The following is a 15,308-nucleotide window of genomic DNA, read 5'->3' on the forward strand; positions in this document are numbered from 1 at the left end:
GACAGTGGAGCGAGGCTTCTACATAAAAACTACAGAAAGATGCTGATGTTAAAAGTGTGTTTGCACAACAAATGTTATGGCACTTTCATTCATATGGCAGCACATTTAAAATAAAGCTAAATGCTAAAAGCTATACACTACTTTTGAATTTATTTTTGGATTTTGCGTACAAATGCGATTAATCGTGATTAATCAGGGAAATCATGTGATTAATTAGATTAAATTTTAATCGTTGCCCTGGCCTAAAACAAAATACACGAAACACCGTGAATAAATGGAAAACACATTTTAAAGAAAAAAAACAAACTTTATTCACCTCCATACAACAAACTGCTGCACCTAACATGATATCAATGTGTTGCTTTTACATGACTTTGTATCGCCCCTAATTTCAACAGCATTCTTCTTCTTCTTCAGTATAATTCTTAATCTTCTTCACTCTAAAAGCTAAAGGCTCTCATTAGAAATCAATTCTGCTCAAAGCAAATCAAACAGAACATACACAAAATGATAAATTAAACGGAACAGAAACCGAACATGAGCAGCGCATCATTACCAGACATATGGGACATTAAAACTTCCTGCTTTCCATTCGGCCGTTTACACGTTACGCCTGGACTTGGAAAAAAATATAAATCAGCTCAAACATGAACTTAGACCACAAGTCAACTGGAAGTGTAAAAAGTCTGGAGTGTGCCGGTGGAACAATATATGTACCGACTGTGGTAAGTGATGACATTTAGCTGGAAGAACTGCTTTCCATGTTTCCAATCTTGGAATAAATAAAAGATACTGAGAGTCTTCTGTCTATTTCAGCTTCAAGTGGGAGTGTTTGCTACTTTCTTTATTATCATTATCAGGAGTGGAAGTGGAATCTCTGGGTTTGAGGGGAATGCCTGGTCTCTGGGAAACTGTCTGACACATTAATAAGAAAGAAAATGCACTAACAAGTTAAAAAACAAAAGCAATCCAAGACTGGATACTACGACCAAGGCTAAAAACAATAATGGATACCATAATGGTAACAACTCTATGTCCTTCTTGGAAGAAATAATCATTTCAATCTAAGGGATTTTTAAGGCAAAACTAAATCAAATTAAAAAAATAAATAAATAAAAGTGGCAGTTTACTGTCTTGCATTGTTCGATGGATAATTCTTCAAAGAGCATGACGGCTGCTGAGGTTAAACAACATAATCATGAGGAATTTGGATAGACTCAATGAAATGGACTCTTGAGGACGCTTACTATCCTAGACTGCTTTATTAATCAGCTGTTGCCAGAACTGATCAATCTATCACTGATAAGAAGACGCGTTTATAAATTTCTTCTTAAGTAACTTCTATAAAGTACAGTCAAACTTTTTGCCATTATCATCATTTGCTGGCTGAGAGGACTGTCAGATCAAATATTTGAGGAATTGTACCATCAGAATGTCATTTTTAAACGATCTGTTTGAATGTTTAATAAGTGACACAAATTATTCCGACAGCACCCTCCAGACTCCTCATAAAACTGCTTTAAAATTAATTTTGTGGGTTTCTGTCCTCTGCTTTTGGTCAGGTTGCTTCAGTGTCGACACTGTGCTGATGTCCAAGTGCTTCGCTTCATGCTGTTCAGGATGATGCTGCACACAGACGAGCCAGTGTGTGTGTGTGTGTGTGTGTGTGTGTGTGTGTGTGTGTTGTTAGTAATGGGGTTTAAACAGTGCAATACAGCTGGTCCCCAAAAATCGACCCAGTGCCCCCCCCCCACTCATTTCAAATGGGAGATGCACCCTAAAAATCCACTTCTATGAGGAAAACATGAACAAAACAAAAAAAGGACGAATAAATTAAATCTTCTCTGACCGACAACTGAACGCAAACACGCATTCTACGGGCCACAGGTGCTAACGTTAGTCTGCAGCCCGGTTCCAAACTCTCCGGCCCCTGCTTTGGGTTTTTTCCAGATGTGGGGACAGGAGGGGCCGCTGGCTGGTTGGCCCCCGGAGCTTTTTTGGAAGGAAATCAGCGTAGATCAGACAGTGCTTTGGTAAACATTTCTCTCCGAAGAGATCTGGATTCCGTCAGAGAATCTCATCGCAAACGCAGCGCCCGTAACATCGTCACATCATGTGACTCATCAGAAATGCCACAGACGTCCTGTAGAAACAAATGACTAACTCCACATCTTTAGGAGTAAAACTCCATCTTGCATAAGATACGATATTGCTAATAAACCACCTCCCTGTGTTTTTCTATACTTAAAGATGTGTGTAATTACAGTAATGTCTGTCTGTACTGTCAGGGCACATCACAAAGTATAAAAGATCTACAAATAATCTAATTTTTTGTTATCATCGATAACATCTTATACTGCGGACTACATTCAAAGCTTCTAACAGTGATATGATGTATAAGAACCCCAACACCACCCCCCCACGACAGTGCAACTAAAATTAAGACCAACAGAGGAACAGTTCAACATTTTCCTGGAAAGCGAGATAAGAAGATGAACGCCACTCTCATTTCAGCAACAGAACGGGAAGTTGTTCCTGTAAAGCCCACATGTAAACGCATATGTTTTAATCTGTAAGGAAAAACTCAACTGGCAGTTTCACACCTGGTTGAAAAGTCTCCATCGCTTCTTAGCAACCTGTTGAAGCGGCGCCCTTGCACTCCACATTTTTAAACAGAAGTGGAAAACTACGAGCTGGAAAATATTTCCCCACTTTGTGGATGTGTTGGTGTCAGGATATCATGATCAATAGCATTCACAGTAACAATATTATTACAATATCAATGGAAAACAAGCCATGAGATTTATTAATCTATTGAGACACTATCACCACAGCAGGGTGTAATACTGATTTTCCAGGAACCTACTTAAAGTTTGATCCCACACAGACTACAGTGGGCATCCGACAGGGATTAGTTTATCAGAAGAATGGTGGGAAAATATATATATTCTTTTAACTATGTACAAGTTCTATTACAATATGGGACACTAGTTTCTATGCATCATTCAGGAATATCCCAATCTCAAGCTCAAAACTAATGAGAAGACAGAAGAAACCAGGTTAGAAACTGCAAATGATGCGTATTTACTTCCATGTGAGCAGCATTCTGCAGCTTCCACACAAGCCAATTTGTAGAATTATGTGTGGATTGCCGCTGTAGGAGCTTTACAGGTGCTGGTAAGAAGATTGAAGGACTTTAATGAGACTCAAGCCGGCTATTTTGTGCCTCCTGTCCTTATGCCGAGATAAGCGAATCACCTCTATACTAAGAACCTAAGGTGAGAGTGGTGCTGATTTTCTTATCTAACTTTAAGACAGAAAACTAATGAGTACGTTTCCCAAATGGCATAGCATTTTAAATTCTTCATCTCCACTTAAAAGTTCACCCAACAACACTCTCTAAATATCTTCAGCTCAAATCTACATCGCTACCGGTTAAAAATCTAGTTTGTTCATGCTAAAAGCTACAAATTTGCATGTCATCTCTCTTAGCTTAAGTGTTTCTTTTCTTTTTCCACAGCAGGTCTTACAGTATAAGTAGTTATATATTATGTATTTGTTCAGCTAAATATTTTCAGTATAGTTATGTACAATACATTACTTCAAGTGTTGAGTGTGCAGATGAAGCTCTACTTTCTGCATGAACATGCTTGCAGTCAATATGTATTGACCAATATTGTGCGAGTCGGTTTAATCAGAAACCTAAAAGCTAAATGTTCATGTTGAGGAAGTCGGGAGATTAAACATCACTTCATTTAGCAGTAGCCTAAGACAGGACTAGCAATCATGCTACATGTTTAGTTAAGCTGTGAAGTTAGTACCATTAAATAAGCACAGTCTAAAAAACAGTATGTTTGACACCTCTGTTGCATCATGATTTGCCCAAAACCCAGAAAAGAACGGCCGCAAAAGTCCGTTAGCTGTAGCTCAGGTCCACGTGCCCAACGCGTCGGGGCCAGTTTATGCTGGTAGATGCTTCATACATTTTGTTTTTTTTTCCTCTCAAAGCAGAAGTCAGTGCAAATGTTAGCCATCCACAGCGAAACTGCACGTCCAAAATTCACCTGGACTGGGAAAGCCGTGTGCTTTGAAGTTACTTTAGTTCAGTAAGACGTTTTATCTTCAGTTGTTTTTAGGCTGGTGACTGCCTGTTTAAACATGTTGCAGCTGATGACAGTCCAGGATGAAGTCAACTTTTTTTTTTTTTTTTTTTTAAATGGGATGCCTCTTGTTTTCTGTAGAGTCACCTTAGGTCCAAAGTTGTGATTTTGAGCTTGTTGGAAGTTGGAAAAAAAGAGCAGACAGGATGATGAGGGGCACCCTGACAGAGGCCTGGGATCACACGCATTCTGCATGTGTGTCTGTTTGTGTGCACATGCTTACACAAAATATCACAACCACCTCACACTGCCCGGTCATCATCCTGCGAGGCTGGCGGGCTCTCACTCGGCCTGGGGCAGCATGCCCCTCTCTCTCAGGTGGGAGTGCAGAGTGTGGAAGATGCCGAGCTGCTGCTCCGGCTGAAGCATCATCAGCTGCTGCAGCACCTTGCTGGGGTTCGGGCCTCTGCAAAAAATATAAAAATAATCTGGAAAAACCCTTATAGACCAAGACATAGTCACGAAAACCTCTTTTTTTTTTCTTCAAAATGTCTTTCTGTACATTTGCATCTTTAGGAAAATTTTCAGGGACCGCTATATAAAAGCTGCATTCAAGGTGAGGGTCACATGACAGACGTGGGAAGCTATAAAACATCATTCGCTTGCATATTCACTGAAAACTGATCGTACACTGGAAAAAATGCCCCTCCAAAAACAACAACTACAAGACCTTTTTGCTTGAAATAAGCAAAAAATCTGCCAATGGAACTAGTTAAAATCAGCTTGTCAAGATTTCTTGAAATAAAATGTGATATTTAGAACGTTTGAGTTCTAAATATAGTAATAAAAAAATAAAGAAGATAGATAGATAAATAAAGTTATCTTGAAATTAGCTATAAAAAAAAAACTTCAAGACTTTTTCACTTAACAAGATATTCAAGATGTATTGTATTAAAACAAGTCCCTATATATATCTTGCTGAAATGGTACTTGTTAGGCAATTGTGTCTTATATCAAGTGTAATGAGATACTCAATGAGAAAAATATACTTGGTAAGATTTAGATTTTTTCCAGTGTAAAGCCATATTCAGACAAATATAAGTCCTGTTCAAAGCACTTGAGATGCATTCATTCAACATTGTGAACGTGCAGTCGTCCTAGGCCACACTGAAGGACCACCCACTCATGTGGGCTCAGCACAACTCGTGGAGTTTCTACTGGGATGTGTTCCCGCTTTTCCGATTTCCAGAAAGAATATATTCCATAAGATACAGAGCCCAAGCCCATGGGATGCATCATTCAGGGGGAAAAAACTCCAGCTCGTCCTTTATAACCGTGAACAAAGCAGCTGAGAGTGCAGCGCCAAAGCTCTGGATCTGCCCCGTCTGATCTTGGGGGTCACTCTTTATTGGGGCTTGGTCTGAATGTTTAGAAAGCTACGTATGTTTCTAGCCAGATTTCGTGGAGTTAACAAATGGATAGATTTGGTTTTTGTGTTGGTGTTTTGTCTTTTTGTTTGTTTTATTTCTTTATTTCTTTAACTCTTGGGATTTATTATTATTTTTTTTTCATTTTTTCTCATAATCTGATACACAGCTCTACTGTCTAAGGAAAAGGTTGCTCGGTCTCCTGTTTATTTTATTTAATATTTTATTTAATTGTTTAAAGAAACCCAGATGTTGATGTCCCAACATAACATGTACATTTCTGTTACATCCCTCTGATCTTTTTATTCTAATAAAAAAAAAGAAAATGAGAAGAAAAAAAAAAGTTTCTAATCTTCAGAACCTGTGTTTTAATACAACTTCATGTGGAGCATTTGAGCCATTACAAGGCGCACACAGCCCATGGCTGTATTACAGGATGTAAAGCTGAAGTTTATTGTCAGCAGGCTTCTTTTTTTTTCTTTTTTTCTCTCTACAGAGACTACTTTAGAGTGACAGCTGCAGTCTGTTTTTCCTTAGTCAGCAGAGGTGTGCTGACACTGAGCTCTAATCAATTATTTCATGCTCCCCTCACTTTCATATCATGTGTGAGCCTCATAAAGTCTTTGCATCAGATCTTCTGATCTGTGTGTGATACTGGCTGCATGTATTCGCACAAACTGAGTAGATAACTAAGATCTCAAGGCCCATGTAGTGACGCCTTTTACTATCAGATGTGACAACACGTATGCAGAGCTGTCCACCTATGATTGGATCACCCAGGACATGGGAACATCAGCTCTGAACAGCCTCTCAAAGCCATTATCTAATGGCTCACGCTAACTGTAGGTGTAGTAATATATCTTTATGGAGGACTAAAAGCTGTGAATGCGTGATCGCCTAAAACTCTTGAGGAAAAACATGATAGTCTGAAATGGGTGACATAGATTCTTTAAAATGAAATTACAGACGGAAGTGCATTTTTGCCTTTGCTACTAATTTATACAGTTCTACTATAATAATACTACAAATATTAAACTAACTAATAAGTCCTTTATAGAACTGATTTTAAACTTTTAATGTTTGTTTTTAAAGCTCTTAACGGCCTCGCCCCATCGTATTTATCTGAGCTTTTAACAGTCCGCCATCCTGGTAGAGCTCTGAGGTCAACAGATCAGTTTCTGCTGGAAGTGTCCAGGTCAGAATACAAACCCTGGGGTGACAGAGCCTTTTCTGTCGCTGCCCCCAGGCTCTGGAATAAGCTCCCTGTCGAGCTGCGTCTCATTTCTGACCTGGGCCTCTTCACATCTAGGGTAAAAACCTCCTTATTTAGGACTGCTTTTAATACCCAGTAGTGCGATGGCACTTTTATCTTATTTTATCTTATTTGATTTTTGTTGTATTTTATTGCCTTCACTGTTCTCTTATTGTTTTTGTTTGTTTTTACTTATTCTTCTCTTTATTTATTACCTGCTGTAAAGCACTTTGGAACATCGTAAAGATTGTCTGTAAAGGGCTGTATAAATAAAATACATTTACATTTAATAACAAACTTGGTAATCCTTCACTGGATTATTTGTGTTGGTGCATAATACTGTGCTAATCCTCGCTTCTCTAAATGTTTCTGATGAACTTTTTGAACACCCTTCCGTTACTCTTCTTACCTGACAAAGCTGGCGATATAGACGTGAGTGAACGTGGCCATCAGGTACTGACAGTCGAAGCGGTCCATGATGCCTCCGTGGCCGGGGATGGTGTTGGCAAAGTCCTGAGGAAGAGGAGGGAAGAGGGTGAGAGACAACACAAGCTGCCTCAGATCAAAGTGTAACATATTGTCGTTTGTTGGTGGAAATCGGATGGAGCTGGATTATCTCCTCCCCTCTTTGAAATGAATCGCCTTCATCCTTTCACCCCCTAAAATAAATACTCATTTATTGCCAGTCTGGTGTTTCCATGCTGCATTTTCCATGGTTGCCCAACTCGTGTTCTGTCACTAGATGGAGATGTTGCACAAAGGCAGACATCCAAATGACTGAGGATGATTATGCAAACACCGAGGCTGGCTCAGTAGTTTGAGAATGAACTTTTCAGAGAGTTTAAAGTGCTGAGGCAGTGACAGCGATGGTGCCGCTGAGCGGCTGCCAGCTGTTTACCTCGGCAGCCTGCAGCAGTGAGTGAGTGCTGCTGTGTGGCTGACCAGGCCAAGCACTGCTGGGCAAACTGTCACTTTAAATACAATCTCAGCTCCTCACCACAGCCCAAGCAGTCCAACCAGTTTCTGCTACATTCCACCATCTCTTTTAATCTAAGGTGAGATTATGAGCGCGTAGCTTGTGGTGGTAGGAGAATTTGCTCAGTGTTTGCACAATATAGCAACAGCAAAGGGAGTGGAACAAAAATCAAAAAGATACATCGGGGATTAAGCAAAGGGGGCTGAAATCATGTCTTACATGGAAGCAAAAGACAAACTGAGAAGCCTTAATTACCTTAATTTTAAAAGCTCGCTTGAAGCCACTGGCAAAAAAGCCGCCAAACGGCCCGATGAGAGATGCAAAGGAGGACAGGAAGATGCTGTGGATCTGGAAGGGGTACAGGTTCACCGTTTTCTAAAAGAGAGACGAGAAGAAATGGGACACATATTCAAACATAGCTTAATGGAAAAAAAAAAAAAAAAAAGTCTCATTCAAGCTGAATTTCAGGTGGTCTCCTGCATACCGCTCAGTTAACATTCTATTTAATGAAACAAGATCAAATATAGCTGAGTATGCATTGTTGTTTTCAATTCACATTTAGAAGATTTGAGTAAGAAAAGCCGAACTTCCACTAATGTGCAGTGGAGTTTGTACAGTGAGGTGGTTTTCGGCTGTTTTAAAGAAGACTCGATGTGCATTAGAGGGACTGGAAACAACTCTGGGTCTGACCAGGCAAAAATCCAAATGATGAGATGTGAGGGACAACATCCCAGATATGCCCAGAGATGAAGGTAAATTCTGAAGAGCTCTCTGCGTTTTCCTCTTGTTTACCACAGTTGTTGTTTTCATCCTCAAGCTTTGCCTTTGGTTAGGACAAACATAGCCTATACCACTGCCCTCTGATAATAATCCTGCTCAAACTAGTTTATCTGCTTAAAACTTCAGATTTGATTTGTCAGTGCATGAGAAACCCGACTTATAAAACAAGATTTACCACTAATAAAAGTTTTTACTTCAAACAACAGAAATGATCTTGAAACAAATTCAAGTTTTTCCACCAGAGCGGTTCCAGTGCTAGTTTGGAGCCAGAGTCTAACTTAGAACCAGTTCTTCCTGTTCAGACTGCCAAAGCTCTGGTTCCAGCCCCGGAAAAACTGGTGCAACAAGAGCACCGCCTCTTTGCTGGGCCAGACTTATGAACACCAAGCAGACAGGCAGAAATGCTGAGACTGCCATGTTCAAAGGAAAAAAAATAAATAATCAAGAGCCAGTGTAGCATTTCAACTGTCTTACCCATCTCAGTACGTTTTGCAGCACAACAGGAACAGTGTACTCCTGCATCAGAAAGATATCAGAGGGTTCACAATCGACTGTAAAGCCATTGGTGTCACTGTTGAACCCCACAGGACACACGAAGCACTGGAACTGAGACAGCAGGTAGGCCAGCTGAGGGGAGAGCAAAGCACAGGAAAACAGGAGCGTTACATTCATTCAAAGAACTGATCTTAGAAGATGCAGAGACGCTGCTGCAGCTGACATCTCACTCAATTAAAATAATCCAACTTCAACCAAATACCTAGAAACCGTGTTATGAAAACTGTCCTCATGCCGTTTCTTATCTGCACAAACGCAGTCGTGGATGGCAAATCCCAAAGTAGAAGTTTTTTATTTCTACTTTGGGAATTCTTCAGCTATGGCTCACAGTGAACAGAATTGAAAGCTTTCTGGCTCTGGACACTTGGAAAGGGTTCAGAAGGAACAGTAACAGTGTACTCACGATGAAGCCAAACACCACCGTGAGGAAGAAACCTCCGATGAAGCCCTCCCACGTCTTCTTGGGTGAGAGCTGCAGGGGCGTTAGAGGAGACAAAGAAGTCGTCTTTCACATCAACATGATAAATGCTTTTTACTTATCAGTGAATCTATTGGCATTCTTAAAAGAAATCCCAGCTCTGAGCTCTTGTGAGGACTGATATACAACAACAGTCATCATTAAATGTTACAAACCTACTCTGTAATTGAAAAAAAAGAGTAAAACATGCATGAAACAGAAAGAGTGAATCCTGAGTTATGACTTAAACAAAGTCCACTTTAAGGGAAGGTTAAGGACAGCACCCAATCATTTACATTTTAAAGAGTCCAGGTTACATGCTTGTGCTGGAACCAGACATTTAGGGCTGTTTGGGAACAGTTTGCTGTGGAAATTTGGTGCCTTGAGTCAGTTATCTCCACACCTATCTGCTCAACCTGAGCGACATCGAAAGGACAGACGGGATGTAAAAGACCAGCTGTATGTGACGGAGTCTCGCATCAACTTTGTCCAAAGAGGAGCTTCTATTCTACTCAGACCTTCTCTGTGTAAAGCTGAATCTGCGTATTCTGTGAAATTCATTTGTCACAACTATAGGCTTTCGTTATCATGATTGAGAAATGTGCTGCAGCCAAAGGGGGAACGTTATGTATGACAACATCTGCATCACCAGCTGTGCTGCGTAGATTTGCTTTTGATTTCACTAAAATAGCAGACAGAACAAACGTCTAAATACACAGCGGCTGCAGATATTCCAGAGTTGTAATTTAGTTTGTGAGTGCATCCATGTTTGTTTTTAATGCTATTGATGGCTGGAGTTCTAATGGAGGGATAGATAGTACTACTGAACCCTTTATGCAAATATAAGGTGCAGTCTTGGAGTTTGCAGATTGGGAGTTCTTATATTTGTCATGAGGGTTTCTGTTTTTGTTGATAGTTTTCCATCACATGTGCAGATGTTTTCATACATATAATATACATTTTTGGATGTTTTGTTCTGAAGACTCACTTGGATTGTTATAGAGACAGCAATTTTATGAATTGTGAGGATTATTTATATTAAGTTAGAGAATACGTGGGAGTTCCTTCTAATTCAATGGGAAAAAATAGCATCTCCTAAGTAATCTACTTGAAATTTCAATTCTTTTTACTTTGACCTCAGGTAAACTCTTGTCATATCTGTGTTTAAACTCCATGGGCCCGTCGTACGTAAGTGAGCTGCTGCAGCCCTACACTCCACTCAGAGCATTGAGGTCAGCTGACCAGCTCCTGTTGGCTGTTCCCAAAGCTAAAGACCAGAGGTGATGGAAGTGATGGAGCCTTCTCTGTGGCAGCACCCAGACTGTGGAACAGCCTCCCTTTGTCTGTCAGGTCCTTTCAGGTCTAAAGTCTTTAGGCCAGTTCAAATCAAGATTGAAAACATATCTCTTTTCCCTGACCTTCCACAAGTTGAAATGGAGTTTACCTTGGCTTGCTACTTTTATTGCTAATTTTATCTCAAATTTGGTTTTTTTTATCCGTGATGAAGTTATTCTTATTGCTATTTCATTGATGACTCTCTTAATATGTGATGCAGTTGCTATTGTGAAGCATTTTGGTCACCTGAGGTTGTTTTAATGTGCTATATAAATACATTTTGAATTGAATTGAATTGAATTGAATATCTGTTCACAAGCATTCAGCAACAGAACACATATATGGTCCGGGAAGTTTTCTGGTTTCCATTTGTAGCCCAAGATGTTTTGAGCAGTCGCCAATCAATCAGAAAGTTCGGTGGTTCGACTTCCGGGCTTCCCCAGGCCACACGTGAAAGTGTCCTTGGCCCAGAGACTGAGCCCCACGTTGTTTACCGATGCGTCCATCAGTGTAAGAATGTGTGTGAATGCATAGAAGAAAGCCGTGTGTAGTCCTTAGGACTAAGACGTGCTGTATGAGTGAATGTAGCATGTAGCGTTAAAGCGCTTTGAGTGCTCAACTGGACTAGAAAAGCGCTATACAACTACAGTCCATTTACCATTTACAAACCACTTGTGACCAGGCTACAACAGAGAAAAGTCAGAGACAGCCCGACATAAACTTGGCTTTTAAATAGCTTTTTAAAAGATGATCCCTTCTGAAACATTATTGAGCACATAGATCAAAAAGGCTTGGCCCGGTTTTTTTTAATTTGCTGGCTGCAGTGGAAGCCCAGAAATATGGGCTGTTGCTTTCTAACAAACTGTGATGAAAAGCCTTTAATGCGTCTCCTCGTGCCAGCAGGCTCTGGGAAAAGAAAACATCCCTTGAACAGACCACAAAATCCTGGTTTTAGTCTGGCTTTCGGAGCATCGCTTTCACACCATTTCAGTAGGAATAACATATTTACCTGCATTTTAAAGGTATGTTTTTTTGTTGTTGTTTTTTTTTGTTTTCACATTATACATTTAACACATTTAATCTCATTCTACTTACCCCAAGTTTAATTTACAGCTCACAGAAGTTATGTTTAGCCTCAGTCCTGTTTTTATCTGGTTTCAGAGCAGGCACGTCTTTTTCTACTATCAAAAATATTTTAAAAAAGACTCGTCTTTTCAAATAACAGCTCCTCTCCTAACACTTCTAACACACTAACCGGCGCTTATTTCCCTCTTTTCTGCCTGTTCTACTAGTTTACTATCATTTAGACAGATCTAGCACTCGTGTAGGCCAGGGTTTCTTACTGTGCTGAAGCTTGAACGTCGGCATCTGCTAAAAGACTAAATTTGAATGTATACACACTTGTCTGCTCCTGGTAAACATACCCACTATCACCAAGTCAAACAAACATGACTTACCTTGATAAGGGGAGTTCTCCCAAAGAAGAACCCAAACAGGTAAGCCATAATGTCATTGCAGATCACAATGGAGATAGGAACAATGAACCTAGAAAACAGGAATTTCAGCTACTGTGAGTGGCGTGGACCTTACACCAAACATAATGCATCCACTGTAACTTATAACTGCCATTAAGTTAAAGACAAGTGAATTCTGCAGTATCACATTTTGAAAATGAAAAGGTTTTAGCCTTTATTCCCCTTTTAGAATAGTAAATTATGACATAACACTCTTTTTTAATCAATTGTTGTCTTTCATCTGCTATATTAACAGTAAAGAGTACAACGGTGAACACACACTTGTGATAACACACATACAACTGTCAGAGACACCAAAGCAGATTCCTCTGGTCGGACCGTGTCCTGCTTACCAGATCATTCCTTCAAACAGGTTCTGAATGACAAGGTGGGACTGAGTTACCACAATCAACAGGGTCACATGGGTCCAAGCAAACTGGAATGGCAAACACAAACACAAACATCACAGTGTCACTGCACAGGAATGTAGCTGTGCCTGCTCAGAAGCTGGCCGGTGTTAGAAATAAGATGAATCACACAAACTGACAGACTGATGAGGTGACGGAAGCTCACAAAGCCAAGCCGCAGAATGACTAAATCTACACGTGTCCAAAACATCAAAATTAGATCAGAAAAGCAACAGGTGGATGATGAAGACTTCTATTAAAGCGTATTCAGCAGAGACTAAGTCAGGCCTGAGTGTAGCTGTGAGGGAGTCTTTTATCCAAAGCCTCCTTCATATCCCAGGTAGGCAAGTAGCGTAAAGGGGTCTTGCCTAAGGACCCCAACTGGAGGTAGTACCTTTCAGGTGGGTGGGTTAGCATTTGAAAGGCAGCACCCACATGAAAGGCAGCAATCTTACCACTACACTATCCAGTGCTCAATTTTATCTTCAGTACATCAACATATCATTGCATTAACTGAATACACAAATTTGTTTTCAAGATTGAACCCTTTGGGTTCCTCACTGAGGATAAAGCTATGAAAAAATGTTTCTTTCCATTTCCTCCATTTCCATTGCAATAATAAGAATTAAAAGTTCTTGACAAATGGTTGAGATTCAATGGTTAAAGTACCAAAATGTGAAGAAGGAAAGGCATAACCTATACTGACTTTTAGCATGACATACCTAAACACAGTGGGAAAGATGGCTCAAGCAGGTTTACTTCCACACGTTTTAAATAAGATACAGCATAGACGTGTTTGGGCTGATTAAATGTGGTGCACAGAGGTGCCGCCTCGTGGCAGAAAAACTAAGCAGAAGCATATGAATGACAGCCGAGGGCAGTGCGGAAGCTCCGGGTTTTATGGTGGCCACAAATTTCAAAAACCTAATCAAAAGAGACACCACATGTGCAGCAGGACGAATGGCGCGGCTGTCCACCTCCATCTCATGAATGATGTAACTCGGTGGAGCGCGAGACCCACAGTGGGTCTGACAGAGCACTAAAATTAGAACTTTTAGCAGGTAGCAGATCTTTTGTTCCAAATGGCCCCACAGAAAATCACGAGTTACTCTGGCTTCCTGTAGAAATTAACCGACAGGGGAGATGATTATGGGGATGAATGATTGCTCTGTGTCAGTTGACATTACAACATTGTTAGTTGTGTGCATATTATAACACTAAACTCTTTACCAATTCTTAATTTCTCTGAATTTTTAGGTGAATATAGGGCTCTCAGACACTAAAAGTAGGCAATATAACCGTCTGCCACTGGACAGCGTAACCTATCAATTGGGCAGAGCAGCTCCACCGGATATCAAAAGTTCTGCTGAATAGGTGGCGTCTTGTCTGGGTAGAGTTTTGAAATGTATGGCTCAACATAAGAGTTTTAGCCAGGCTCTAATCTTGCATGTTAATGTAGTCAGATAATCTATGAGTGGTGCAGAATAACAGTGCTGTATCTGAGGACTAAAAATGTTTCATGCCAAAAATAAAAAAAAACTCAAGCAATAGCAACAACAGAATGCAAATCGGGCTACTTAAGTCTTCTCAGTGGGATAATGAAAGTGAAAGGAGATTGACGGCACGATTAAAAGAGATGGTTACTTGGCTGATACACACCATGTAAAACTGCAGGCGGTAATGTTTCTTCACTAAACTCAGCACAAACATGCAGAAACCTGTGAAAGAGTAAACAACATGCGGTCAGTTTTTATCTCAAATGCATCATGTAGTTTTAAAAAAAAAATACACATTTTTATACACATATAACAGATTATAAACAGACTTTTCTTCCCATAAACATCAGGTGCATCATATTCCTCCACGATTCCGATTCGTCTCCGAGACTTTTTTTAATCTAAACTGAGGTGACTGGCGTCCAGCTGTTGGATTTGTTCATCTGTGATGCTGATTTAATTGCAAATGTTGGTCGTAAACGAAGTTGCATATATGTCAGCATACATGTTGACCTATCTGTGATGAACACAGACAACATACATTCAGCAACTTCATATCAAAGACTGTATGACAGTGCAAGAGATCAGTGTGATGAAGCAGCTCCACTGCTCCGCTCTTCTGGAAAATCATTACCGGGATGAATTATTCAGAGGCAGCCAATGAGAAAAACAAAATAGGCAGCACAAACCTGACTTGACTTTAAACGCTGGTTTACATCAGAAGTCACAGTACATATCAAACAGACTGGAATCATCTACAGAACAAAATGGTTTAAGCTTCAGACGAAAAGCAGCTTTTCTCATCAACTGTGTCCCAAGTTTTTCAACTCCGCATTTTATGTTTCAGAAGTGTTTAAATCTACTTTTAGTTTCTGTCATTTCAAATTGATTTGCAATAAATAATAATAATAAAAGGATATGTAAGCCTTCCCTAAATAAACCTGGTGAATGAAAAAAAATTTTTTTTAAACAAGTACATGGAAGAGGAAGTATGTTAACCCATTTAGGC

At 40.0% G+C, this 15,308-nt stretch overlaps 1 protein-coding gene across 1 annotated transcript in view; it reads right to left on the minus strand.

Moving 5' to 3' along the window:
* Nucleotides 1-286: 286 nt before the first annotated feature.
* The window catches only part of cds1 (CDP-diacylglycerol synthase (phosphatidate cytidylyltransferase) 1), a 34,764-nt gene continuing 19,742 nt past the window's right edge, over nt 287-15,308 (minus strand). The window contains exons 6-13 of the mRNA XM_075467253.1: nt 14,463-14,521; nt 12,750-12,832; nt 12,340-12,427; nt 9,494-9,562; nt 9,010-9,162; nt 8,011-8,130; nt 7,189-7,292; nt 287-4,566 (exon numbers count right to left, since the gene is read on the minus strand). Coding sequence (XP_075323368.1) covers nt 4,443-4,566; nt 7,189-7,292; nt 8,011-8,130; nt 9,010-9,162; nt 9,494-9,562; nt 12,340-12,427; nt 12,750-12,832; nt 14,463-14,521 — 800 coding nt within the window. The 3' untranslated portion in view covers nt 287-4,442. The remainder of the gene's footprint in view (nt 4,567-7,188; nt 7,293-8,010; nt 8,131-9,009; nt 9,163-9,493; nt 9,563-12,339; nt 12,428-12,749; nt 12,833-14,462; nt 14,522-15,308) is intronic.

Source organism: Odontesthes bonariensis, chromosome 6 (genome assembly GCF_027942865.1).
Source record: "Odontesthes bonariensis isolate fOdoBon6 chromosome 6, fOdoBon6.hap1, whole genome shotgun sequence".
Lineage (NCBI taxonomy): Eukaryota > Metazoa > Chordata > Actinopteri > Atheriniformes > Atherinopsidae > Odontesthes > Odontesthes bonariensis.